The sequence below is a fragment of the Falco naumanni genome, chromosome 4, assembly GCF_017639655.2.
Source record: "Falco naumanni isolate bFalNau1 chromosome 4, bFalNau1.pat, whole genome shotgun sequence".
Classification (NCBI taxonomy): domain Eukaryota; kingdom Metazoa; phylum Chordata; class Aves; order Falconiformes; family Falconidae; genus Falco; species Falco naumanni.
The window spans coordinates 86830723-86858487 of NC_054057.1; the positions used below are offsets into that span (position 1 = coordinate 86830723).

The window sequence follows — 27765 nt, forward strand, 5'->3', positions numbered from 1 at the left end:
GGGGTGTTTAGGGTGGCAGTGGTTGTACAGGGCACCTGCCTGTGGGGTGAGGTGTGGGGTGTGCTGAGCCCAACCCAGACAAGGGAGCTTCCCTGGCACCAGCCCCCCCTGGAGAGCAGGGCTGCCTTTGCTGTTGTACATAACTCTGGGCTGATGGATCCAGGACAGTTTGTTCTCAAAGCATGAAAAAATTATTTGTGAGGACGCTGGGACAACTGCTTCTAAACTGCTGCAGGTGTTTGAAAAAAAAATCACCTATGATAATCCCTTCAATGGTCTTTGTTCTCAACCTGCAATTCAGGGATGAGCTGGCAATGCTTTTGACACTGGAGTGCAATCCTTGGTCAGGCCCATGAGACATCCTGCCAGAAGAAAGCAGGGGGGACCAACCTGGCATCTTCTTTGTAGCCATTTCTTTTTTGCATAGTAAAATGTGGTTTCTACTGAGCTGGTGACACTGAGGAACGAAAGGCTGAGTTCTGCTTTTCCTGCCGAGAGTCAGAAATAGATCTGGAGAGATGACGACTCACCTGTAATTGAGAAAAACTGAATGGCATCATCATGAGTTTTAACAGTTAAATTCTGATTCCACCTGCTAGAAAGAACAAACCAACAAAGCTGCAAAAGGCCAAAACGAGCCAGAGACAGGGCACAGTGCACGGAAATCCTTTGCTCTGTTAGTGTTCTGCATGTAAGAAGTTTAACGCGCCTGCTAGACGTGTACCCCATGCGATCTGGCAGTGGCACCGGTCCCTCACATGGGGAAGCAGCTGTATGACAGCAGGTCGGGAGGAGAGCCAGCGGTGCAGCCACGAGAAGCCCCCCAGCCCCAACCGGAGGCCTGCTCCATACCAGCAATGCATGCATATTCCTCTCTGTGACTTTCCCTGCAGTTCCCATCTGAAGCAGAGATGATGTCAGAGTTGTCATGGCATCCGTATCTATGGAACCAGGATCATCATCACGGTGCTACGAAAACTAACTCAAGAGATGGTCCTGGAGCCTCGGGGGGGAACTCCCTTTGCAGTAATAGAGGGTTTCCCTTGAAGGTTCCTTTTTCCTCCTTCCTAGTGTCCCTGAGGCAGGAGCAGGGACGGTGCTTGACCTCCTCCTGTCCCACGGCAGCTCTGGGTGCCTCCTTTCCTGCTCGAGGAGAGCCAGAGCTGCAGCCCCATCAGGCTTCACCCCTTTTCTTACGCTGCTACACACCCGATAGCTGGTGCGCCTTGCTCTGGAGCAGCCACCAACCCCTCCCCTCGGTCACGCCAGTGCGGCAGCTCTTGGCCAATGGTCCCGTGTGAGCTGCCTGTGGGCACCCGGGTCGCACTGTAAGTCAGAGCCCTGCCTGCACTGCGGTGGTGCTGCCTGCTGCACGGCCCCCGAGGCTCTCGCTCTGCAGAATTGGTGACAGCAGCCCTTTCTGCTGTGACATCTGCCTGTCCCCGCTGTCAGCAGGGACACCCTTGGGTCTGGGCAGGGAAAGGGCGTTTATATTAGGGGGCCAAGGTGTGACTCTGCCGCAGAGGTGAGCTGAGCAGTGTGCTGACCCGTGGGGCTCTGTGCCATAGCAGCTCCCTCCTGCCAGCGGCCCAGGCACTTACAGCCACGTGGGCTGCCCTGGCCCCAACTCAGGAAGCCCTTGCCATTGCATGGTGACAGTGGCACAGCAGGGTGACCCTTGCAACAGCACCATACCCCTGGCCTTGGCATGCTATCTCCCAGAAGCAGCGTGGTGCCTTAGGATGGCAATCCTTGGAATAGCATAGTGACCCTGGCTTGTGACAAGGTATCCTGGCTGTACCATGGTGTTCCCAGCCACAGCGCAGTGGCTGTGCCTACGGCATGGTGGCCCTGGCTGTAGCATAGTGACAATGGCCGTAGCATGGTGTCTCTAGCTGCAGCACAGTGACAGTGGGTGCCCGTGGCTGTACCATGGTGACACTGGTTGCCCATGGCTCTACCGCAGTGCCAATGGCTACAGTATGGTGACAGTGGCTGCCCACGGGCACGGCACGGTGACACCGGGTGCCCTCGGCTGTACACTGCGCCCACGGGCACGGCACGGTGACACCGGGTGCCCGTGGCTGTACATGGTGCCCACGGGCACGGCACGGTGACACCGGGTGCCCACGCCTGTACCACGGTGCCCCGGGGCGCAGCGCGGACTCGCTGGGGGGCGGCGCGCCGGGCGCGTGCACCTGCCGGTGTTCCCCCCCCCCCCCCCCGGCCTGGCGGGTGGTTCCTCCCGCTGCCCGCACGCGGCGCTGCGGACGAGCCCACGCGGGAGGCGCGCGGGGGGCGGCCAGGCGCGCGGCCGGCGCGGGGCGCGCGCGGCTGGGCTCGGAGCGGCGCGGAGCGGAGCGGGCGGCGGGGGAAGATGGAAGGAGCCTCCTTCGGAGCGGGCCGGGCGGGGGGGGCCATCGACCCCGTGGATTTCCTGAAGCAGCCGCAGACCATCCTCCGGGTGACGACCTGGGTAAGGCGGAACGGCCGTGCTGGCCGGGACGCGGGGCCGCGGGGCTCGGTGCCGGGCGCTGGGCAGTGCCCGTGCGGTGGGCAGTGCCCGGGGAAGGCGCCGTGCCCGTTACATTGTGCTGCGTGCCGTGCGGTGTGCGGCGAGCAGGCGTGCAGCGTTCGCGCAGTGTGCGGGGCTTCTGCAGCCGCGGCGGGTGGTGGCCCGCCGTGGCGAGTGGGCTGGCTGGGTCCCGGCCGCGGCGGCAGGGCTTGCAGGCTCCCGTGGGTGTTCGCAGGGAGTTTTCTCGGGAACGGGGCAAGGTGCGGTGGGTGGATGTGCGGCTGCACCTTCGCAGTTTTGTCTCTTTGCTTGAGGAAAGGGCAAAGGGATGGGGTGTAAATCAGGAGGCAGAGGACATTTTCCTTCCTTCCACCTTCCATCCATCCGTGCGTGTGACAGAAGAAACCTGACAGCCCGCCCTGCCCAGCTCTCCATGGTCTTCTGAAAGGATGGCATGGGGTTTGGCCGTTTCCCATCGACGGGTCCCTGCCGCGGAGCAGGGGGCAGGAGGTGGGATGCGCTGTGCAGCCGCTCGGGGAAGGCTTCGCTCGCCCGTGGTCCGTGAATAAGCAGCACGGGGAGCTGCTGCCCGAGGGGTCGAGGCAGCCGCTGCTGTGCCACCCCCATCCTGGCTTTCACCTGCTGAGATCTGCAAGTGTTCATGGCCCTGGGAGGTCGGCAATGCCCGGCCCTTCCTACGAGGCCCCGGTGGGGAGGGTCTGCCCGGCTCTCACCGCACCAGCTCCTGGCTCTGGTGCTTGGCTGGAGGCTGCAGATGAGCCAAACCCTGGGGGGTTCATCCTTGCCCATGTCACCACTCTGCTGTGCACGGAGGCCCTTGGCCACCTGTGCTGGCTCTGTGTCACCTTCAGCAGTGCCAAATCAGGCAGTGAGTGAAGGAAAAGTGCGATGAGAAGGTGCTGCACCCTTGGCTGCCCTCCTTCCAGCTGGCGTGGCAGGGGCGTTTGTGGGGCTCTCTGGGGTGGGGTGCCCCAGCTGAGCCCCCGTACAGCACAGCGCGGGAGCATGTGCTTATCTTTAAGCACATGAGCAATTCCAGCTGTGATCACACGCTCAAAGTTAAACCACATGCTTAAGTGTTTTGCCGGATGGGAGCCAGTGTGCTTGCCAGGGCTTCGAGAAAGCCCCCAGCACCATTACTGGGGAAGGACAGAGGCCAGGTACAGATCTGGAGCATCCAGCTTGGGGTGGATGGGGTGTTTTGGGCAGGGTTTGGGTACCTGGCAGCAGTCGTTTCCTAGAAGTGTTGCCTCAGCCCAGAAAACTCGGTCTGGATCCACCTGGATCCTCCTTAATCCTCCTCAGGTGGCAATGGCCAACTGTTGGTATTAGTGTTGGGTTTGGGTAGAGTTAGACAAATTGTTGACAGATTGATGGTGAGTTAGGTCCCTCGTAAAGAGCTCACCATCCTTGTCATACAGAAGAGGATAGGATGCTGCTGGGAAGCACGAGCAGAATACTGAATATAGAGATACAATAAAAACTGCAGCTTAGAAAATATTTATGCATTGATTCGCTGGCTGGTTTATTCAGTGGCGAAGTCACTCGTTTCATGGTTCTGCGTTCACAGGGGATCTGTGAAGACTGAGTGCTTACAATTACATGAATGCATGAACTTAACTCTAAACAAGTGCAGGGGGCCACTGATGTGACAAATGCGGGATGCGCACTGTGCTGTCCCAAGCATAAATGTTTGAGGTATTTGGGGACGACTCCAAACCCCACTGAGCTTAAAGGGAGAGGTTTTGCTGTTTTCAGAGGGCTGGGGATCAGGCTGTGGAAGGTCCTGTTACAAGCCCTTTGGACCACTTTTCCCAGGTCTCACATTTGCTGGCAGATCTGTCGGGGACCCTTCTCCATTGCTGCTCCAGCTTGGGGGTTCAGAGCCCCGACTGGCCTTTGCTGGGCTGCTGCACTCCGGTTACCTGTGTTTTAAGCCAGTTCAGTATTCATGGCTCCTTTCCAGTGTGAGCAGGGACTACAGCTGGGTGAGAGGTATGAGTGGAGGTTTCCTTCCCATCTGCCTGCATGGCCATTGCTATTTCTTGCAGGTTTTGTAAAGTAACATGTGCCCAGGCTCCTTCTGAGCGGTTGCTTTGCTGCTCTTGCCAGATGGGACCCATGTCAAGATGGAGAGCCTGGATGGAGGAAGCAGCCAGGAGGGTTTGCCCGTGAGGTCTCTGCTGCCTTTCTGCTTTGCCCTGACACTCATAATTGCTGTCCTGGGAGAGCGTGGCACTGCTGTGGCACGTGGTGGTGACTGCTCCTTATCACACCATGCTGGCAGCTGGGTGGGTAGCATGGGCCAGTGCCCCACCGTGATGCTCCCTGATTCACAAAGCAAACAGAAACCTTTCCCGGCTTTCCTGCCTGCCATCACGGGGGAGGTGAGCTGCCTGTGCCTGCACGTAACAGCCGTGGATGGTTACTCAGAAAGCCCTTGACTGAGGCTTTGAGGATGACTGAGTTTAGGTGTTGGAGTGGGTTTTCTTCATGTGGTTTTCCTTCTGGTGCTTTGTTGTTGTGTCTTTTCTTAAAGTGCATTTAACCTGTACAGTTGGATCAGCCCTTAGAGATGTAACTGTTGTTGTGTGTATGACATTATGTTCCTTTGGTAAGAAAAGGAAGGAGCTGCCTCAAATGTGCTCGTTTGGGTGGGAGTATGGGCGAGGGAGAACCACCGTGAGGCTTTGGGTGGGAATGTGGGTGATGGAGAACCACTATGAGGCTTTGAGCGGGAGCACGGGTGGTGGAGGAGCAGCATGAGGCTTTGGCTGGGAATGTAGGTGATGGAGAAACACCATGAGGCTTTGGAGCCAGCCTCGTGCACCTGATGCGAGCCGATGGTGCCGATCTGGGTGATGACCATTGCTGGGGTTTCATGATGAGCTACCACCAGAGGAGGGTCCAGCTCCGCTCCGTGACTCTGGTAGCTGCTTCAGGGCCACAGATTCAGCCCTTGTGCTGGCAGACATCTAAGGGACTGGAGGGTGAACGGTGACTTCAATGCAGAAATCCCCAAATGTAAGTGATGACAAAAGGAGATTCCTGATTGTACCTCACACAGCAACCTCTCCCTGACAGATAGAGTAATTCTGAGTATCTGAAGGGAAAAACACAGTCCTGGCTTGAGCTGTAAAATCAAAAGCTGGAAAGAACCATTTAACAGTTCCTCATTCATCTCTTCCCCCTCCGTCTGATGCAGTTTGTCAGATGAAGATGTGATCACTCTTGTGGTTTCCTTTTGAGACATTTTTTGCACAGCAAAACAAACTCGATATTCACAAAGGATGCCTGCAGAACCATGAGTTCCTTTCTCTGTGACTGCCAGCACCAGCTAGACTTTCAAGTGGTCACACAGCTTTGCAGGGGTATTGTTCATTTAACATAGCTTTAGGTTTCACTTTTAAAAAGCAGTTCTGGAAAATACTTTGGTAAAGTAAATGTTTTCAGTAATTCCTGTGAATCTCAGTAAGAGCAATGGTAAAAGTACAGTGCCTGGTCCCACCAGCACAGCCAGCTCGGAAGGGCTGGGGCACTCTGCCTCCTCCCACCACCCAGCCGTTCCCTCTCCCTCCGTGGAGCTCAGCAGGAGATCGGGTCCTGATTTTGCTATGACTTAGAGGAACATTTAGGTATTTTCTTTAATGTGGTTGTTTCTTGCTCCAGTGACCCCTCTGTTGCTACCTGCATGACCTACGCACCTGGGACAACCTTGCCTGCGACCGGCACATTAGCAGCTGCCTGACCCTTTCTGCTGCCTTTTTCTCTTATTTCTTAAAGTTGAGTAAATTTGTAGTTCATCACCTGGATCAATGGAGAGAGCTTTTCCTACGCAGTATTTTATCTCATTAGGCTCAGTATTTTGTCTGGGTTTTCTTTGCAGCGGTCTTATGCTTTTAAGAGCAAAACCTTTTATTAGGGAACTGGACAAGGGCAGCCAAATCTGATCACTTGGCAGAGGCATGGCAGTGGAGTGGCAGTCCCTGTAGCCTTTGATATGCGGTAGGGAACTTTGATGGCCAGAGGTTACTTCGGCTCAGATCCAGCAAAGTCTTAATGTGCTCGGCTCTGCACTGATCTGGGTCTCAGTACACACTGCAGCAGATCATTGTCTTTCAGCAAGGCAAATGTGCTTTGCTGAGTTGTGACATTGGTGAGGGATGTGCCGGGCAGTGGTTTGATGTATTAGGAATAGCTGGTGGTTCTTGAAGGGAGGGAGCGTGCCCTTTCCGTCCTGGTCTGGGTTTGTTTTGTTTCAACGAGGGATGGAAAAGGCGGTGTTTGTGTTCATGGTAAAAGGTGTGTTTGCTTTTATTTGGAAAAACAAGCTCAGGAACAGAAGAGCCAGGCAGCAAAGAAGTATATGGCTTCAGGACTGGTGCTACCTTGCACCCTCAGGACAGAACACTTCTGAGGAGCTTCACACCTGGGGTGAGGCTGGTTTGAGGTGCTGTGGAGTGTGTACGATTGGGTTTGCAGGGCTACAGCACACAGTTCTTGTAAAGGCTAGAGCTGGAGCCTGGAAAGCTCCCTCACTGGAGCAGACCTTGCCTGCTCCAGGCGTCCTGCACATACAGGTGGACTTGGCTGCTTGATGTACCCAGCACTGGGCTGAGAACTCCCCAGGGGACATCACCGAGAAATACAAGGTAGGAGCTGTGGTGCTGCAAGATCCAAACAGCTCCCATGGCCTTCAGGGGTTTCACTGACCCTGGAGCACTTGGGGCTCTTGGAGAAGAGCTGCAAGGCTGGTCTGGCACTTATGGAGCCTGCAGTGATGCTAAGAATCATTAGTGTGATCTCAGCTGCTTTGGACTTTGTCTGGCCTTGGCTGCTTTTCAGTAGGGTCACCAGATTTCCGTCTTAATTCTCTTTTTCTGTGGGCTGTAGATTAAAGGCAGAACTTAAATTTAACATTTTTGGTAATGGAATTATACAGAACTTTCACTGCATCTGAGTTTAAAATGCTGCTAAATTATCATTTTCCTGTCATCACTGGTTCAAAACACTGCTGGCTCGCCATGTGCTCAGATTGCATTACTAGATTAGGAACTTTGAATGGGCGCTGTGTCTCAGCTAGCATCTCCTGCCACATTAGAAAAAGTAATTCAGTAAAAATTGGTCATGTGGTCATCAATACACATCCTTCCCAAGCTGACTAGCCCAGTCGATGTGTCCATAAACCTGTTACGGCCAGCATCATACTGCCTCTTTCTGTGCCAGAAACTGCGTCAGGTCTTTCCTTTGTGGTCATATCCACAGTCCTTGTGGGAAATCTGGCAGCGCTTAAAGTAGTTCTTCAGTCTTCACACCCTCCAATAAATTATGCAGATCAGTGCTGGAAATGTCCCCGTGACTGACAACTGTAAAGATAAACTGGAGAGGGACCTGGGACCCGATTCCCCCAGAATCTGAGCTTGGTGGGTGTTGAAGGAGGCTGGCCCTCTGCCAAGGGTCTAACTCATCCGTGAGCGGAGTGTCTGCACGAGGTACGGACATGACTCAAGACAGGGGTTTAACTGGGGTTTATGAAAGCGCTCAGTGCTAGGCAGGATTGGGCCTGCGCTGATTTGACCTTAATTTTCTCTCTTCCCATTTGGTAGGCCATCCTTCGCTTGCTGGGTGATGGCTCGCGGAGGGGAGGGTGCTGGGCAGGGAGGCATCTGTCTCACTGATGCTCACATTAGAGTGGTGAAGGATGTTGGTACCGGCTGTCTGTACGTGCGGTTTGTGCCCAACGCCATTGATAGTGAGCTTCAGCAGAGGAAATTAGCGGTAGATTATTTTTCTTCATGCATTAAATTTCCTTGATGTCGACATTAATGGTTGCTTGCATGTGTAATCAAAGCAAGGTTTTGCAGTCTTCTACAACCCCACACCTTCTGGTAATGTTTTTTATAGGTCCCAAATCAAAGTACAGTGCATCAGCAGTGGAAACATCTCACCTTAAAATGGCTGACAGTTCACACACTGAAGCTTTCAGCTTGTGCTCTCTTGCGTTATTTGCTTTTTGTTTTCCTTGCGATGGCTGTGCTCAGACTGTGAGGTCTCCTGAAGGAATTTTAGGTGCCTGGGCTACAGAAGGCTAAAAGCAACGGGGATGAAAAATGTGCGTGTCCTGGGGTCCAGCCGGCTCAAGCCCTGGGAGGGAACGTGGATCTGCAAAATATAATTACAGAACTGCGCCAGGCAGCCTGGCCAGCCACATTCTTCCAGATGGTAGAAATCTGGTGCAGAGAAGGCAGACGCAGGTCTCCCAGCTTTATGCACACCTAAAATGGTGTCTCTGTCGTGGGGCACACGGGTGTCCCCAGCGCCCTGGGTTCCTGCGAGGGTCTGACAGTGGCTGCAGGTCCAGCAGCCTGGGCATGAGTGCCTGGACACTGCTGAGCAAGGAACCTCCCAGGCTCCCCTTTTCCTGTTTTTTTTGGCGGAAGAATGAGATTTCACTCCGTCTTCTGCTGCAGGGCTGCCTGCACGTCCACGCTGCCAGCAGCCTCCCCACCATGCGCCTCACCTCCGTGCCCCACCTGCACAGCCTCTGCCGGGGCAGCCATCAGCACAGGGCACTGGGCACTCGGTCACGGTCCCCTGCACTTACCAGAGGGGACAAAAGAGGCAAGAGGTCTTGCCTCAGATAGGGTGAGTGGGGAAAATGGGAGGTGGGCAGCAAGCAAGGGGAGTGGGCAAAATGTGCATCTGCGTCCAACACTTTGGATACTGAAGGCAGCCTTGGAGCTGCAGGCTCCTGCCCAGACGCAGCCTGCAGCCTGCAGCCTCGGGTGAGCGGTGGCCCTGGGGTGCTCTCCCAGGTTTTTAGGGTGATACTCAAAACCCCTCTGGTTTCAGCTTTGCGCCAGCCATTTGCCAGTCTATCACGGCTGGCGTACCCCGAGCCTGTCACTGGTCACTGCCAGGACCTGTCCCTTTGTCCTGCGTTACAAAATACTTGCTGGCCTGGAGAGGTGTCCCCTCTTGCTTGGAAGCAAGCTTTGAACTGGGGGAACTGGGCAGCTGGCTTTCATTAAGAAGTGAGGTCTCTGGCTTCTCCCTGGTTTGGTGTAACACGAGCTCACTTTGCACTTGCACGAGCAGCTGATCTGCATCATCGTTGGGTCCAAGCACTTCATGCATCTCCCTGACCGGTGTTGTTCTCCCTCCCAGGGCATGACCAAGGCACAGAAGCTCTTTTGTGTGGCTGAAGTGCAAGCCTTAATGGAAAGGATGGGAGAAGACAGCTTTCCTCCTTCACATCCCTCCCTGCAGCTGAGTGCAGAGAGGAGCACTAATGGTCTGTGCTGCTGGAGCTGCCAGAGCTGGGGGCTCCCAGTTGTTCTCTGACACTGGGGAGAGGCAGGGCTGGGCAACCCGCACACCAGGCTGCTGGCCAGGAGACCCCGAGCTGCAAGCAGATTTATGTGAAAGCTTTGGCAGGGGGGATGCAATTTCATCCTGGGGTGGTGGTAATCCAGCTTGCTTATTGTGCCTTGCACTGGTTCACCCAGCAAGAGCAAAATTTGTTGCTGGTTGTGTTGGGTTGTTGAGATGGAAAATGGGGTGTGCTGTGAATGCTCAGGCTCCTTTGCAAAGCCTGTGAGATATGGAAGAGCCCTGTTAGAAGGGTGGCCAGGCTTGGGATGCAGTGGCTCACACAGCAGATGCCCTGGTGCTGTGCGTGCCAGTGACCTTGGCATTTGGTCCTGAGTGCTGTCACTGCCGAGCCTGCTCATGGGGACAGGTTCTGGGGACTGACCTGACGGGCAGTGGGAGTCAGAGGAGTGCCTCTGGAGAGCAGGATTTCTGCATCCTTGCTCAGACCTGTAAAATCTCACTCGCAGTGGAAAATCTGACCTTGTATTTTCGCTTTCAAGTCTCTGATGAAGGGATTGTGGGTTTGAGCAAGTGCAGTTTGTAGAGGTGATTGGAAAATGCCACTTGTTTTGCATGGACTTTAAAAAAATCCTATGGGTTTTATTTTCCACCATCTACCCACATTTTCTCAAAAAAATTTTTTTTCTCATTTATACTTAGAAAGGCAATGCCAAATCTATTCTCATTCAAATCTTTTACCAGCACTAGGTTGGGTTTTTTTGAGAAAAACTATAAAATTTCAGTCATGGGGGGAGGAAGATAAAATCCATGGAAAGACTTGTTTTCACTGAAAAGCATGTTTTGACAGGAGTGTTTCAGCCAGTGCTGATGTTTTGAGCACATCTATCAAATACGTACGCTTGCAATTCGTTACTGTTTTGACCTCCCGAGAAGAAGCGGAATGTCCCGTGTTGCCCACACCGAAACGCTGCGGGCAGTGCCCCGTCAAGGGGGTCTCGTGGGGTGAGCTGCTCAGGTCATCTTGCAGCAAGAAGGATGCTTTGCTTTGCAAAACCCTCTGGAGTTCGAAGTTAAGCAGTGAAACATCTTTTTTCTTCCATCTCTGGTAGTACGTGTGCTTGCAGCCATCCCATCAGCATCCCCCATGCGGGCAGCCAGACACCCTGCCCTGTAACGTCCTTCGTTGTATTTACGGGAGCCCTCTCTCACCCCCTGAAAATGAGCTCCTGGTCGGCACCCGAAAGCACAGGGAAGTAGACCAGGTGGTTAATCCTGGGAGGACTAACAAAACACTTATCGAAGAAGCTGAGTACAAGTTCGCTGGCCTGCCAGGGAAATAATCCCGTGGAATCAGAGGTTCTCAATTATTCATGTTTTCCAGAATCACATTATTTCTTCCAGGGCCTGTTTTATAAATGCTGCTGCTATTTCTGATGGTAAATAACAATTTTGCATTATTTATGAACAGATTTCTACAACTGCTGATATTACAGCTGCTGCCAAAGCACTGGGAAAATTATTATTACTGTTTGTTGTTGTTTCTTTCTTACAATGCAACCCTCTTGTTCTTTGCATGGTGATGATGTGCCCATTGCGGTGTGACAGCCGAGTGCTCCCGAAGTGCAGCGCCAGCGAGGAAGAGGGTGCAGACGCACTTGGGTGACTTGGGTGGCCATCGAGCTCATGGCTGGTGCTCAGAGCTGAGATGAGCCAGGGATGGACGGGGGACAGAACCCCGGGTTGTGGTTAAATTAAAAGAGGAGGAAGGCCTGATTGTCTCCCTGTGCCAGCCATGGAGTGGTCTGTGGGAGACAGGTACTTTCTGCGCCCTGTTCGCGCTCCAGGGGCAGTCAGAGGTTGCGTCTGAATTTTGCAGATGAGCGTTTGGAAACCCACATTTCTAGGAGGGTGTTATTCAAGAATGGGCTAATTCCTGGGGCTGAGGAGCGTTTCCAGGGCTGAAACCCACTCCTGCTGCCTGTCGTGTAGACAGGGATGCATGCTTGCCTCCGCCGGGGTGGAGATGCTGATCCCCTCGTCCAAGCAGGCCATGGAGAGAAGGGGCCAGCGCAGAGCTGGTGGGGGTCTAGGGCAGCATGGCAGGTACATGAGGTATTTTGATGGACAGAGTCCCAAAGAGCTGCTGCTGGGACCTGCGGGTGAATCCTGGGGGGAATTTTGCAGGACCTCACCCACTCCCGACTGAGCAGGGCAGGAAGGCTGCTCCCTCCAGCCACCCCAGCAGCAGCGGCGGGTGCTTGGGCGTGCTCTTCTCTCCTCATCCCACAGCAGGACCTCCAGCACGCCGGGTACCTCAGGGATGCCAGCTAAATTAGCAAGCAGGTTTCGGAGCATCTCTGCCGCTCGATGCAGGCCAGCTTACTGCTGGCCTGAATTTTAAGTGCTGGAAGTAATAGGAATCTGCTGTCACTAACAGAGCTCCTGGCTAAAAAGGTTTAATGATGAGCCCTGCCCGTGGCTGTCCTGCTGGCAGGTTTCTGGAGGCGGGTGTGAGAATGGTGCAACCTGCTCATCCATCACGTGCTTGCAGATAACAGCATGAGAAGTTGGTGGCAGATTCCTGGGCTTGGGGTGCTGGGGTAGCTGCTTGCAGGAGCTCCTACATGCCTGAGGTAGGATGTGCTCCAGAGACTTTGCTGCTTCTGCTCATAATTTATTTCAGATGACACCGTACAGAGAAAAAGAAAAAAACCCTACGCCCTCACCAATCCCTTCACATTTGGTAGTTCAGTCCCTTGCAGATGCATTTCTTTGGTCTCCAGTTTGGAGGAGGCTTGGTGGGTACACTCTGAGACAGGTTTGCTAATGGGACACTTGTGTTTCTAAGTAACTTCAGACAGAAGCAGCTCTGGCCCAGCTTCACGCCGACACTGGAAAGAGTTTGGAGAGCCATTTGGAGAATGAAATCCTTCAGGGCAAGCAGGAGTGAGACATTTGGCCAGTGCTTGGGAGAAAACCTCTATCACAAAGTTATGTTAAAGAGTGCTTAGAGCTGTCTGAATGCTTTGCTCTTAGTGCCTTCTGCTCCATTTCACCCAGCTCTGCTAACGCGGCGCTTCAGGGAGCACGGGGCTGTAGGAGGTGGCCCACAGCCCGGCATCAGCCATCGAGATGCAGGTGACTTTGCAAAGGCCACTGGCTGCGGTTTATCGTGTGGCTCTTCAGCTGCTGCCTCTGTCTGCCGCCTGTCTCGGTCTTGTGCACTTCATGTCACAGAGAAGATGTAGCGGGGTGTCGGGGGTGGGAGCTGCGATGTACCCCGAGACCCCAGCTGCTCCCAGGCAGCCACCACGCCGGGGCGTGCTGGAGGAACCTCTTATCTCTCCTCTGGATAGTGGCCTCCAGCTGTGTCCTGCAAGGCAGCGGGGCAGGCATGCAGGGAGCCGGTGCTGGCAGCAAGGGAGGAGATCAGAGGTTCACAGCTTGATGGAGGGGCATCTGCACGCTTTGCTTCCCTCCTTGATCGCAGCCTTGAAATCCAAACAGCAGTGCAGCGCTTTCTAGGCTCTAACGGAGCAGGCTCCAGAGCAAATTGTAATGCAGCTGGTCCCGTGGCTTCCGCTTGCTGCCTTTGGTGTTGGAGAGATAAGGGAATTACTTTAGCATGCAGCATCGTGAATGGTATTAATTTAGGCAGCCGGCTGTGCGCTGCCATCCGGCTCCTTCCCTGCCTGCAGGGCTGTGAAACCCCCTCGGGTCCCAGCGGTGGGACCTGGGCAGCCACCAGCAACCCCCCACCCTTTTGTTGTCCCTCTCAGGGCTGAAACCAGGTCACTTGATAATGGATGCAGGCGCTGCATCCTTCAACCCCTGCTAAGCCAGGCGAAAAATTGCCCTGTCATTCACAGAGCAGCCTGTCCCCCTGCCTCGCTGTGCCCAGGTGAGCTGCTCCCCACCTCCCTCTGCTGCCATGTCCTGTCCCCCTCCACTGGGCATCCAGTCCCTCCCCGGGTCAGCCCGCTCACCAGCTCAATTATCCTCTGTAACTTCGTTTCTCTGCGCTCCGCAGGGACACAAGGGGGTTTATCAAGCGCAGCCTGGCAGTGAAGAGCAGCGCAAGCAGAAAGACTGTGCAGAAACCTGACCCATCTATTTATTTTTTCCCTCCCCAGCCTATCTGGAGAACAACATCTCTTAAAATACCCTGCACACCAAGCCACTGAGAGGCAGACAGGCTCACAGAGAAGGAAGACATAGGTACCATCCACCAGCCCGTTGCTTAGGGCCACGAACCAGACGAGAGTTGGGATCTGTCTAACAAATGCCATGTTGCCATGGAGTCAAAGACAGGATTGAATCCAATTATGTTGCTGTTGGAAAACAGAGTTAAATGTAAACAGCAGCAAGTCGTGTTTTCTCCTTCCTTCTGTAGATCTTCTCCATCGTGGTGTTTGGCTCCATCGTGAACGAGTGCTACGTGAACAAGGACAGCCAGCACCCTGAGCTGCTCTGCATCTTCAACGAGAATGAGAGTGCCTGCAGCTACGGCATCGCTGTTGGCGTCATTGCCTTCTTTGGCTGTATCTTCTTCTTTGTCGTGGACCTCTACTTCCAGCAGATCAGCAGCGTTAAGGATCGCAAACGGGCCGTCCTGCTGGACCTTGGCTTTTCAGGTATGTCTCTGGCTTTGCTGTGCTTGCAAAGGATGATGCTGGTTCTGTGGGCAGCGCAACGCCATTGCTGTGCCCTGCAGCTCTGTGTTTGAGCCCTTCCTTCTCCTTCCATGGTGTGGCACGACTGGTGTGCCTCAGTCAGGGAGCACAAGGGTGGTGGATGGATTTTCCCACCCAGCCATGGTGGGAAAATGGCAGCAGCGAGGAAGCCGGGGTGTGGTGGCTTGGGAACAGGGTGTCCTTCTCGTCTGTGTCACTTCTGCAACTGTAGACATTTGCTGAGCTCGGTTCTGTGAGGGCACCCAGAGAAGTGAGGCTTGGTGGTTGCATCTCAGAGACTAGGTGGGGTGGTTTAGCCTCCCACATCTCCTGTTTCTGGCTCAAGCAAATGTCGTTTTATCAGTTACATCTGGGTCTGTTTTCACTTTGTATATGTGTGTTTTGGAACAAAGCAGATACGTGCTTCTACACAGCGATGTGCAGGTAGGTCTGGGGCTCCCGAGGGCTGACACGGCTCCTCTGCACCACCTTGAACCCCTTGACCTGGTGCTCATTTATGCCAACACGAGCAGGTGGGATGCTTGAGCCGGGAGAGGCCATCCTTTGCTCGGCTGCTGTGGGAGTTGCCTGGCTGAGTTTTCAGCTGATGTTCTCCATTTCCAGGCTCTTGTGTTAGCAAAGTCTGAAGGTGATTTATCCAGCACAAGCATTGCTGATGGCTCTCTGGTCCCAAATGAAAACATCCATCATCGCCTCCCTGCGCTTGCCTGTTGTTAGGGATGTTCTCTCCTTGCTGGAAAGCTTATTTCCATGGTGCTAGAGCAACGGCATCCAGACCTTGTTAGATGATATTTACAGTCCCTTCCGTGGTGCTTACTGCCTCCAACCCTTCGAATCAAACAGAAGGGGAACATCACATCCATCTTCTGGCTAAAGCTGCATGTCGTGGTGCGAGGCTGTGATCCTCCATGCCTTCCACCTCCTAACAGCCGTTCTCTCCCCTGCCAGGCATGTGTGAAAAGGTACCGCTCTCAATCTCTGCCTCATTTCTCTTTTGTACTTGTCATGCATTGTGCGTGCATTCATGGGCTTCAGCAGCGAGCCGGAGAAGACAGGTTCTGCCGTGCAAAGCCTCTGCTGTGCTGCGCTGCCCCGGGGCCAGGCCGCAGTATTGCACCAGAGGTCTGTGCTGGTAAATCCACCCAATGCAGCTGTGCTGCCAGCGGTGACATTTATTACCCCAGCATCGTTGTGTGTGCTCCAGGTACAGCGTGTCCGCAGCCTGTGTCTGGGCAGAGACGTCCTGCTCCCTCAGGCCATCCCCTCTGTGGGCTTCTTGATAGAAAACAGGCAAGCCGCTTCCTTGCTGGGAAAACAAATAAAGCACTTATGTGTGGGTGGTGTGGATGCACGCCTGTGACTGACAGTCACCTGTTGGGGTCTGCAGAGAGTGGTCTTCCACAGCTCCCTTCCAGCCTGGCATTGTCTCTGTTACTGCTGCCTGGTACATCTCCCTGCCAGCAGCTCATTACTTTCCTCGCTGCTCTTATGCAGTCTCCACTTTCCCCACTTAATGAACCATTTCCCACAGGGCGCCCTAGCGAACGCTGCGCTGAAATCCGGCTTGGTGCTCTGATAAAGAGGAGCATGGTCTGGGGCTTTTGTAACAAAGTCCATTGTTACAGGTGAACGCATCTACCCCTAGTTCCAATTTTTACATCTCCTAAGCCCAAATTCACTGCAGCACTTGTGACCCTGCTTGGAGCCGTGGGTTGAACATGGGGCATCCAGAGGTCCCTTCCCACCCAAATCGAGCAGTGGCACGAGCTGTTAGCTGCATGGATCCTCGGTGTGCAAGGCAACCTTCTGCTGTGCAGACAAGCAGTGGGTTCATTTTGCTGAGAGACATCAGGGCGGGTCCCTGCCCAGCGTATTTCCTCCAATTCCTGTAGCTGTGCCTTTATGTTTCTAAAATTATGGCTGCCCCATACCTTTCCTACAGCCCTACTGCCGTAGCCTGTACACCCACTCACACAGAAATGCCAGGCAGTTGGTTGCTCACAGAATAAGTGTCGATACAAGCAGATCCGACAGCAGAGATGAAGTGCAGGGTTTCACTGGCACATGAAGCCTCCCCAGCGGCAGAGATGGCAGCCCGATGTACCCCCTGCTCTGCTCCTGGCACCCTTGGGCACCAAACCTGCCAGGAGGCAGAGCTAACCTGTGTAATTCGCCTTGTTAACTACCTCCATGTTAATAACCCCTGGAGACTTCCCCTGTGGGATCTTCCTGTGCTGTCCCCTTCTTTCCTCCCCACCAAGGATGGGATTCTTAGTTTCCTCTTGCTTCTTACAGCTGTTTCATCCTTTCTCTCCATATGTGATCTCTGCATTATTGCTTGATATAAAAGCTGAACATGCATCTGGGAGATAACCGGGTGAGGAACATGCTGGGGTACAAGGGAGTATTGCAGGCTGGGCGGTGATGGGGGGTGAGAAAAGCAGGTCACTTCTGGCCCTTTGCCTGTGTCACCCAGGAGCCTGATGCCAGCTGCCAGCGAAGCAGATGTCAACTGGCGGTTGCTGTGTGGAGGTTGGGGGGGGGAGTTAATGAAAGCGTTAACTTAAGGCTTTCTTTCGCTTGAAGGAAAGAGGGCTTGTGCGTCAGATCAGGGGCAGATCAGAGCCACCAGGCTGGCTGGGAGGTGACGCTGGGGTGCAGGCAGGGGTGCAGGCAGGGGTGCAGGCAGGGGTGCCGTGCTGTGCAAACGGCATTTGCAACTTTCTCTTCCATCTGCTCTTACAGCTGCTCCTGTAGACGTGCGCTTGCTTGGGACCAGGCTGTAATTATGGCTGTAACACATCTTTCCTGGTGTTTGCACTCTGTCGTCTTGCAGATCCTAAAATGATAATTATCTACCGGCTCTTGCTGTGCTTCCTGGCATTCTCCTTTTCCCCAGGGTGTCGGAGGGTGCAGAGCTGCTACCGTGCCCCTGGCTGGAGCTGGGGCCGGCACACGTAGCCTCACCACGCCACTGGCAGCTCAGCCCTCTTTGCGAGGTTTTAAAAGTCGTGGGTAACAACAGCCGCCTCCAAAACAGCCGCTTACACCTGATGCTGTGAGTACAGCAGGGGCTGGGAGCAGGCACTGCCAGCCCCTCCGCAGGACCGGGACCGTGCGGGTGCCGGATGAGGGCACAGCCACGTTCCCCGTGAGGCACCGGTGCGAGGGCAGTCAGTGCAAGCCTGCGAGTCTGATTCTCATGACTGGCTGCAAAGCTTCATCTCAAAGGAACGCCAGCAGAAGCTGAACGTGATCACAAATGAAAGTAAGTGCTGGTACAGAAGCAGAGTTTCCATACAGTTCCCATAGAGCTGCCTGGGAGGTCCAATCTCATAGGCGGGCGTGTGTCAGTCCTGCAAACTTTGAACAACACGTGGCTTGTGTTTCTGGAGGTACCCTCCATGCCTGACCCTGTCTTCTCTGTTGGCAGCAATACCTGCCTTCTCCCTTCCCCAGGGCACTCTAGGGAATCCTCCTCCTCCTCCTCAAGGATCCAGGCAGAGCTGGGTGTGGAGGGAATGGCTTGTCTATGCATTGTAAAACCTCCGGGGAGTCCACATGGGTGGCAGCAGAAGCGGCCGTAGCTAGACATTTCTGGCTGAAGAAGCTGATGGTTTTAGCACGGGGAAGGTCAGCATCTCGCATACCTCAGTGTTGCAGAGGAAGCCGGTAGCTGCAATACCCAGCGCAGCCGGTGCACATTCGGGGATGTGTATGATGTCATTTTAACTCTTGAAAACCCTTAGAAGACAGCAGTGATAGATGGAGCTTTATGGCACCCGTCAGTGGACAACCCCGCGTCGCAGCTGTGACTCCTGCTCTGTGTCCTTGCCCAGGAGCGGTATGAGGAAGGACGAACTGTGCTAGACAAAGAAACAGTCCCCCCAAACAAGCTCACCCTCTACAGACCAGTGACAGAGCCTAGTCCTGATGGAGACCCCCGTGTCCCTTGGTGCCAGCACTGCACAGCTCCAGAGCTTGTCCCTGAGCATCCCTGCGCTCCCCACAGTGCAGCTCAGAATTAATCTCTTGGGAACTGCTCTTATGTTTCATTTCTGGTCTTTTGACTTGCAAACACCACTGTCTCCAGCAAAGTGCGTTCTTGAACAAGAAAGTCCTGACTGAGGCTTGCTGCTCAAGCCCGGGAGGGCAGTGCTCCCCACTACCTTGGCATTTGCTCCCCAAGTATCTGGAGATGCGGTGCAGCATCTCCTGCACCGAGACCCAAGGACTGCTACCCACCATGCTCACCACATACTGCTCATCTGAGCTGCAGCCAGTGCTGTATCTAGGGCATGCATCTCCTTGTGTCCGCATTTAGGGGTTGGATCTGCTTCCTCTAACAGGGGCCAGCTGCTGATAAAGCCCCATTATAACAGAAGGGGACTAGAAGGCACCTCTAGCCCTGAGGATGACCTTTAAGGAGTAACCCCAGAGGTCCCTTTTCACATTGACAGTGGTCATCCCAAGGGGAAGTGAAAATGTCTGTGCAGAGATTTGGGGCAGGTTTGGTTGCAGGCATTAGCTGTATTTGGCAAAATGAAGCTGTTGTATTAGTCTGTGATTTGGAAAAGGAAAGCCTGCATGATCCTCGCTGGAGGTTGTGTTGCTGTGAGGGCAGTTCAAGGGCTCAGATATGACCGGGCTGATAAAAGCATCACCGGTCAGGAAGCCCCAGGCCCAGTCATGCCAGAGAAGGAGATAAGGAGTGTGTCTGTTTAAACTGCAGGTAGGAGCAAATTCTGAATTAAAGGTGAGGTGTGCGATGAGCCCTGTCACTCACACTGGGTGTGGATGCACGCGTGCATTTTGTGTCGTGCTTACGAACAACCGGCAAAATAAAGGGGAATAAAGGAAGCTTCTTTCCTCTCCCTGCCGTCAGACTGTGCTTTGCAGCTGGCTGCCCCATGGGACTGGCATTGTGGCTGCTCATACTGATGTGCTAATGATCCTTGGGAAGGTGCTGGGCAACTCAGCATCCCGCCTGCCAGTGCCCAGCATGTGCACTGACACCCAGAATTGGTGGGTGAGGGACCTTTGTGCTGGGGGTGCTCAGGAAGGCTGGAGACCCTTAAAACAGCATCATGGAAGGCTCCAGGTTGTGTGACTTCTCTTCCCAGCACTGGAAAGCATCACTGCTCCTTACACTGTGTGCTCATGGCTTGCTTCTTGACTATTTGCTGAGCTCCTTGGCATCAGGCAGTGCTGTTGGCTGGTGATTGAATTAGGGGAGCTGCAGCCCTATCTTGCTCAGCCAGCTGTGCTTCCAGTAAGGAATAATCACCAGAGCGTTTTTCCTCAATCCCGCAGAGCCCAGAGAGGCTGAGAACAGGAGTGCCGTCAGCGGAGGGTTGCAGGGGTGAGCAGAGCTCTCTCACATGAAGCCCGTGTGCCCCTCGGCTCCATGGGCAGCCCTGCCGTGTCCCTGCCCTTTGCTCATTTGCTGCACTCGTGGGGTGCACTGACATCCCAGGGTCACTCCTGATCCCTGTGTTCAGAGCAAGGCTTCATCGCAGCCTGTCTGTGTTCCTGGGTGACTGTTACTTGCCTTTTTTTAAGCTCTCCGGCTGTATCCTGGACCAAGGCATAGCCCATCGCAGGACAGCTGTACAGCCGCCTCCTGCAGCAACTGGTGCTGCTCCCGGGAGTGCTGGCTTCTTGCTGGGTGAGGATTGCAGTATCCAGTCCAAAGTCTCTAAGAGCTGCTGGTGTCCAGAGAACTGAGGGGATGGGGTGCTGGAATTGAGCTGATAGCACCTTGACGCCTGTGAGCAGGCTGAAACCCCACAGGCGGTGAGGACCACGTGTCCAGAGAGGGTGTGCTGTCCCTGTAGGTCTTTGAGATGAGATTGAGATGTAGGTGCGCTGAACTTCAGGCTGGCAACACATTGGATGACCCTACAAGGTTCCTTCCATCCCTGATTTTCCAGCGACCGCGAATCAGCCTCTTTTAAAATAGCTCCTTTGGGGCCATGCCGCAGGCCAAGGCACCCAAGATCACTGTCGCTATTTGAAAATCTTGATGGCAGTGTGTTTGTCTGTCAGCAGACGGGGGTCCTTGCAGCAGTGGAGGCGGTGGGCAGGGGCAGCACTGACCAGCCCTGTTCTCTTTCAGGTTTCTTGTCCTTCCTGTGGTTTGTAGCCTTCTGCTTCCTAGCAAACCAGTGGCAACGGACAACAATGAGCAGAGGGGTTTCACAAGGAGCAGATGCCGCCCGGGCTGCCATCACCTTCTCTTTCTTCTCCATCATCGCCTGGGTGAGTTCAGCTTCACAGCTAAGGTGGGGAGAGGAGAAACGAAACCTGCTCTGGGCTCAGCACTGAGCTGGGAGGAAGAATCTGGGGCACAGTTTGGAGAAGTGAATCCTGGTGCTCAGCCAGGGGCTGTACGGAGGAAACCTGCGGTCCCTGCAAATAGAGGTGAAACTAGTGGCTTCTTACCCGGGAAGCATCAGCTCAGCCCCCTCTCGCTGGGGAATACCAGACTTCCCTTTCTCCTGCGGCTGGAAAGTTGCATTCCCATCGAAAACGTGTCGCCAGCCATGAGCCGCCCTCATTTCAGGGCCTCATTAGACCCCCGGGAGCAGCTTGGTTGGAAGCGAGCAAGTCCCCAGGAGCGGATCACTGCGATGAGCTGCTCTCACGGGGTGGCAGGGTGATCTGGGGAGCTCTCAGGCTCACCAGCTCACCCTCGGAGAAGCCAAACTGGCTTCCCTGCTGCCCACCCAGAGGCAGGGGCTTCCATAAACCCCCTTTTGCTCCCATTTTTAGGCTCTGTGTGTCCCCAGAGCCGCACAGTGGCAGAGGGACATCACTGGACCTCACCCATACCTGGGGGTGCCTGCGCCACCCAGGGGGTCCTGCTCCAGAGACTGTGCATGGAGAAGCAGGGATGGCCCCTGCGTCACATCCACCCCTCCTCTGGCTTTTCGTGGGCAGAGAGCGCTGGAGATGTGCACTCGTGCCATATTGCCTTAAAAGAATTGGGGCAAAAGCCAGTCTGAGGCTTTCCGACAGCAGGCCTGGCTCCAGTTACTCACCAGTTTAACTGCTCCCCCCTCTATTATTATCCAAATAAATCTCTTTTAATCCCAGCTCCCCCGCAGCTTTTCTCTGTTGCTGTATTGCCAGACTGCCTGTTTCACACAGCTGCCAGGGAAGGGCATCAGGTGGGATGCTCTCCCCCATCCCACCAACGTCCGCTCCCATCCCGGAAGGGCACTGGGGACACCGGTCCCCTGCTACCAGCATGGAGGATGACCAGGGTGTGTGGACACACCAGCTGCCCCTCCACTGGTACCATTAATCAACCCGGATGCTCCGTGGGGTCGATAGGTGCCGCACAGCCAGCGCCCGCCCTGCTGCCGCAGCCCCGCCGGCACTGGTCAGGGAGTGGGCGCGGGACGGTGGCTGGGAAGCCATTCTTGGTGTCTGCGGGTGGTTTTTTCTCCCCCCCCCCCGCTCCGAGCCTGTCATTTATAAACTAATTGAATTGTTAATGAAACCTCCTGAAATAAGAGCAAGCGTGGTGCGCTCGCAGCGCTGCCGCCCGCATTTCCCACGGTTTGCGACCTGAATACCGGCAACCTGGAAGAGGGTGAAGGAGTCTCGGCAGAACTGACCTATTTTGCTGGCCCAGCACTCGGCAGCTTTCCCACCCCACAGCAGATGGGTTTATTGGTGCCAGCAGTGTCAGATCTGCACGGCTGGGGACCCGAACACAGACTGGGACCCCCACCCCAGACAGAGCTTTGGGGGTCAACGTGGCATGCAGAAATGACTTCTTTGGCATTAGGGGCTGTGCTTTGGGGTTGGTTTGGCTCTGGGCTATAATGGAGCAGGGCCAGCAGCTGCCTGGGATGAGCTCAGCGCTTTGCAGCAAGCTGGGGGGAATGCAGGGTCTTGGGGGGAGCAGGATCCTGGGGGGACATGGGGTCCTGGGGGATGCGGGGTCCTGGGGGATGGGGGGTCCTGGCCACGGAGTTGCCATCTCCCCCTAACCTTCCCCCATCCCGTGGCAGGTCGCGCTGGCAGTGAAGGCGCTGCAGAGGTACCGCCTGGGGACGGACATGTCACTCTTTGCCACCGATCAGTTCGCTGCTGACCCCAACGCGGCGTACCCCGGCTACCCCACCGGCAGCGGCATCGAGAGCACAGAGACCTACCAGAGCCCCCCCTTCACCGAGACCTTAGACACCAACCCGAAAGGTTACCAAGTGCCAGCGTACTGAGGGGCGAGGGCCGCGTACCAAGAGACCGAGTCCTACGGTGCAGTACTCTTAACTGGTTGATTGCAAATGTATTCAGTCCCATTTCCTTAATGTGGCAAGTCAGTGCTGGGTTCCTTACTATTAGCTAGTTGTGCAGTGAATTCTGTACAGTGGTATTGGTTCTTGTCTTACCTGTCCAAGGGTTTTATAAAAGCAGTGTTCCCTCTAAGTCCGAAGGAAGGAAGGTTGCTACCACATCACCTACACGTGGCGAAAGGCGAATAAATGCCCTCTCTGAGGCTTGACACTGGGTGGTCGGCGTTGGGTTCTGCTGAGCGCCCGGGAAAGCCCAGAGTAACTTTTCCTGTTAGTAGTCACAGTAGCTGAGGAGTTGCTATTTATCTCGTTCTTCCAGAGCTAACACAGAATCGTTCTCATGGTGGCAAGGGTGGGTGGGTGGGCGGCGCTGGGGAGGTTGGCCCCACGCCGCTCCCGCTGCACAGCTTTCCTGTACGCGTTCCATGGAAAGTGCCAGATTCACAAAGAAATAAGTGGCATCTGTGTTACTTTTATTTGTATATATTTACTGTACAAAACAAAATCCAAAAAGGTGTTTCAAACTTAGCTTAGGATGCAAGCGGCATGGCGGGGGGCACAGTGGGTTGGGGTGATGTTGAATATCCAAATTGCTTCTACGCTTCAGCAGGGTTCTGGTTGAGGGTGTAAAAAGTTACTGTTTGATACTGGAAACCAGTTCAGCAATAGTTGGCTGCTAATTATGAATAGCCTTTTATCAGTGGAAAATACGGCGTGTTGCGGTTCCACTTCTTCACTGAGGGATTAGGAAAGTTTGCAAATTTACAAATAGTTTCTGGTTGGCAACGCTGAACACTTACTCACGCTCAAACCCAGAGCTGCCAACACGAAAGGGGTGGGTGTCTAAGTGACTTAAAGTCCAAGTCAATTAGGAGCGGTATTGAACTTGTATTTTTATACTGGGAGCAGCCACCATCTGTCATCAGCTGCCGCAGAGCCTCAGGTGTGAACGTACATTTTACCCCGCCGTCCCTAGAAAGGAGAAATTCAGGCGGAGAATTGGAAAGACTTTACAGGCCATTGAAGTCCATCGTGTGGGGGCTCACGGCCCCATGTTTGCAAATAGTGGGAGAAGAGGGTGAATGAAAAGGACTCAGGAAAAAGAGGCTCAGGTCTGGTTTTCAGCTGCAAAATTCCTGTCTTGTCAAAAACAGCTAAATGTGTAAAATCCAGTAGCTCCTTTCAGCAACCTGCCTGCTTGCCCTGCCTGCCTGCCTGCGCGGTGGCTGTGATCCGAGCTGTTTGTCACTAAAGACTAAGCAGAGGAGCTGAAACTTGAATTCCTGACAGCTCCATCCTTAGAGGCCCCCGGTCCTCCTGGCTCCCGGCGAGCTGGGGTTTCGCCTTGCCACTTTACGCCGGCAAAAGTTGCGTGCTGCCTTCTGACCTTGTGACAAGCAATAGTGACCCGACTGCCCCAGCTCTCCTTGTAGCAAAAGCATCCAGCAGTTATTTTGTCATCATTAACACAGCTCATTTCTGCTGCTAAATTGCAAATAAATGCATTAATTAATAAGCAGCGAATCTCATCACAAGCAGTCACTCTCCGTGACAAAGTGCGTTACTTGACTCCCCTCCTGTTGAGGCCAGGATAAAGGTGCGTTTGCAGCGAGGGCTGGCTTTGCTGGCGCTGCGCTCCTCCTGCTCGCCTGATGGCACCGGAGCCACCGGAGCCACTGGAGCTGTGCTGGGATTGTTTGGGCAGCATTTCCCAGCTCGGACACTTCTCCCGTGCCACTGTAGCATCCCTGCTCAGCGCAGCCGCACGCGGTGGCACCAAGACCTGGCGTCCCCCCGCAGTCCCCACCATGGGCTTTCCCCATGGTGACAGCAGAGATGTCTCTCCCTCTGGACACCTTTGCACCCACTTGGAGGTCCAAACGCCGTCGGGGTACGTAGCTCGGCCCCGCTGCCTGGCCCTGTGCCTGCGGCAGAGGCAGGGGCGAGCAGGGGGATGCTGCACTGCTTTACTGGAGTGTCCCCTGCTCGGCTAATGCAAGGAGCAAGGAGGTGACCCAGGGGCATCTGCTGGTGGCCCGTGCCGGCAGGGCTTGGTGAGCAGCGAGACAGCTTCACATTAAGCAGACCAGGGATACCCAAACCCCAGTACGGTCTAAGCCTAAATTAGTGACGGGACCCTTGTGATTTTTCTAGAGTCAAAAAAGAAAAAAAAAGGCAAAGGATTTTAATACAGGGTACGGTAGAACTGTAGCAATATTTTCCTTAGAGGGAACACTGAAATCTTAGCAGCACAAACAGTACTTGTGTTAATATTTTAGCAAAATTATAATCAATTTAAATGTTTAAATTGATTGTATGTGAGATAATGTTTGTTCAGTACATTGTATTTTTTCTAACTATATAACTGTTCCAGAGTTTCCTTGTAACCGTAAAGAACTAAAGCTCTGTCTGACTGCGGGACGTGTCCTGACCCCTGGTGTAACCATGCTGAATATTACAACATCTGAATGTACGCACCGAGGCCTGCATTGCCTTTCTTTCCTCCCCACACTCCCACCCGCCAGCGGTGGGACGCAGAAGGGACGCACACGCACCCCCCACGCACGCTCTCGTGCCACGACTGACCTTAAGAGCAGCAACGGTGCAACGGGGACGACTTTCAGCCTGACTCCAGCCCCCGGCCGAGACCCCGTTGTTCTTCTCGAGGTCAGCGGCTTTTTCCAGCTCCCCCGAAGTCAGTGTTACCGTCAACTTGCAGTCGCACGGTCAGCGTGCAGGGACCCGGCTGCGTCGTGCTGGGCAGGAGAGGAGGAGGAGGAGGAGGAAGGGACTCGGGTGGCCGAGAGGCTTCCTGGCAGCGGGAAGGCAGGACAGATTGCTCCTTAATTAAACCGGGAATAACGTGTCCAGCCACATCAACGGGCACCTCAAGGAAGCTTAACCCTGCTCCCTTTACCACCGCAAATGCCTGTCCCGGTCGGTGGAGGGGAGGACGTCCCCACCGGGGTGGCACTGGGAAGGGTCGGCTCGCAGTGCTGGGCTGCTCTGCAGGCAGGGGCAGGCAGCATGCGCAGGCAGGCAGGCAGGCAGCCCGCAGCGGGTGGATGTTTTCAGGGCAGTAGTGCTGGGTTTATGGATGTTGTTGCCCCACCTAGACTGTGTCAGCCGGGCAGGACGGGATGAGCCGTAATTACCGTGCATCACCCGAGACACACACGCTGGGACGAGCAGCTGCCCACCTCGAACCAAAGCCGCTGTCTGGCGGCCGTCGCCCTGCCGAGTTACAACGTGCCCAGCAGCAGGGTGACACCAGCCCTGCGATGCAGCGTCCTCCCCCTTGCATGAAATCCTCTTTCCATGCTCCCCCCCGTGAGCCCCCGCAGGGTCCCCACGAGCCCCGCGGTGCCGGCAGTGCCGTGCAGCGGCTGCTGGAGCACATCGGCATGTCCGGGACTCGCCAGGCAAGCCAGTGTGGGCAGGCACGGGCTGTAGCTAATAGAACCTCATGGGCTTATGGTTAGAGAACTAGATCCATCGGTGTAATAACTGTAGTGCATTATTTGGGGTTCAGGTATTTGGAACATCAGTCCTCGGACGTCTTTCTCCCGCTTTTTTCTCCCCGCATGTTGGCCGGGATACGGGCGCGCTGGCTCCCTTCGAACCCGGCCCACGTCCCAGAAGCGTGCCCGGCGTGCGCGGGGGCTGCCGTGCCAGCTGCTGCCCCGTGCTCCCTGCCAAGCTTCCAGCTCTTCTCCCAGCCATCTCGGCAGTCAGCAGCTGACTCGAGCTTGCGGAGGGCAGGAGTTGCTGCTCCCGGGCTGGCATTAGCACTGGATTTGGGTGTAAAGAGAACCCAAACCACCCCCGCCTGTGCCGGAGGTGTGTTCTGCCAAATCCTTGTTCCATGTTGTTCTGTGGCAACACCAGGCATAGTTCTCAGAAGTTAACCACACCATGGGATTTGCATGTTTTAATTTTAAGCATATTAAAAGATTTGAAAGAATTAGGATTTTTTCCCCCATTTGAAGCTGTTCCTAGCGAGGTGGGTTTTGCTTAACTGATACTTAGGGAAGCCATCTCCCCCCTTACACACTTCTGTTTCTCGGGGGTTTGAGCAGTTAAAGCCTGTTAAGCCACATCTACAAGCAGTTGGGGTTTCACCAGCTGTTTTGCCTGGGCGCTTTGTAGGACGAGTTCCCCCCAGTTTATGCTCCAGCAGCAGCAGCTATGGCTTTGCTCTTCTGCTTCCGTCGGGCAGCAGTTCCGCACAGGGTAACTCACCCCCTCCTCTCTCCACAGAACGGCGTAGCTGTCTCACTCTTAGCTCTGCCTGCTGCAGCGAGCGGTGAGGTCACCTAAACCAAACCAAGCTGCCTGTGGTCACTGTCCACTCATGCGTAAATCACACCGTCCCTTTTCATTCCTCTCCATAAACACTACTGCATGTGCTCACAGACTTCCTTTCAGCCTTTGTTTTCCCTGAAGCTTGATGGGGAGAGCGGATGGGTCTGGTTCCACCCTTGTTTATTCCCAGTACTTTCTTCAGTGGCATGTTGAAGTCGTGCGTGGCAGAAGACCCTCTCCCACCACCAGCAAGGCTCAGACACAGCCTTCGCTCTGTCAACTTGAAACCCAAGTTCAGCTGCCTGTATTTTGTTGCAATACGCGTTTAAACCTCACATTCCTGAAGTGTTTTAATATCAAACTGATACCAAGTGTGGTTTGCAAAATTTAAGGGTTTGTTGGTTTGGGGTTTTTTTTCAGATACCTCTGTATAAGCAGACCGCTTCAAAGAGTTGCAGTTGTCTCTAACCTTATGTGCATTGTAGTATAAAGTAGACTGTGTATGGAAACAAGTTAAAAATGTTTACAACTTTTGTATATATTATATATATAAAAATATCTTTTGAGAGAACAGTCTGTGACAATG

At 54.4% G+C, this 27765-nt stretch overlaps 1 protein-coding gene across 1 annotated transcript; it reads left to right on the plus strand.

The window, feature by feature from the left end:
- Positions 1 to 2185: 2185 nt before the first annotated feature.
- SYNGR3 (synaptogyrin 3) lies at positions 2186 to 25347 on the plus strand. The gene is made up of 4 exons (XM_040589532.1): positions 2186 to 2476; positions 14265 to 14505; positions 20684 to 20826; positions 22590 to 25347. Exons 1-4 carry the CDS (start codon positions 2378 to 2380, stop codon positions 22797 to 22799), a joined length of 693 nt encoding a protein of 230 aa, XP_040445466.1. The 5' UTR covers positions 2186 to 2377; the 3' UTR covers positions 22800 to 25347.
- The last annotated feature ends 2418 nt before the right edge of the window (positions 25348 to 27765 follow it).

Excerpts from the sequence above, each read along its gene's own strand:
- SYNGR3 (XM_040589532.1), top strand. The coding sequence starts at position 2,378 with ATGGAAGGAGCCTCCTTCGGAGCGGGCCGGGCGGGGGGGGCCATCGAC. Across the intron at positions 14,506-20,683 it reads GCTGGACCTTGGCTTTTCAG|GTTTCTTGTCCTTCCTGTGG; the intron begins GTATGTCTCTGG and ends GTTCTCTTTCAG. Across the intron at positions 20,827-22,589 it reads TCTTCTCCATCATCGCCTGG|GTCGCGCTGGCAGTGAAGGC; the intron begins GTGAGTTCAGCT and ends ATCCCGTGGCAG.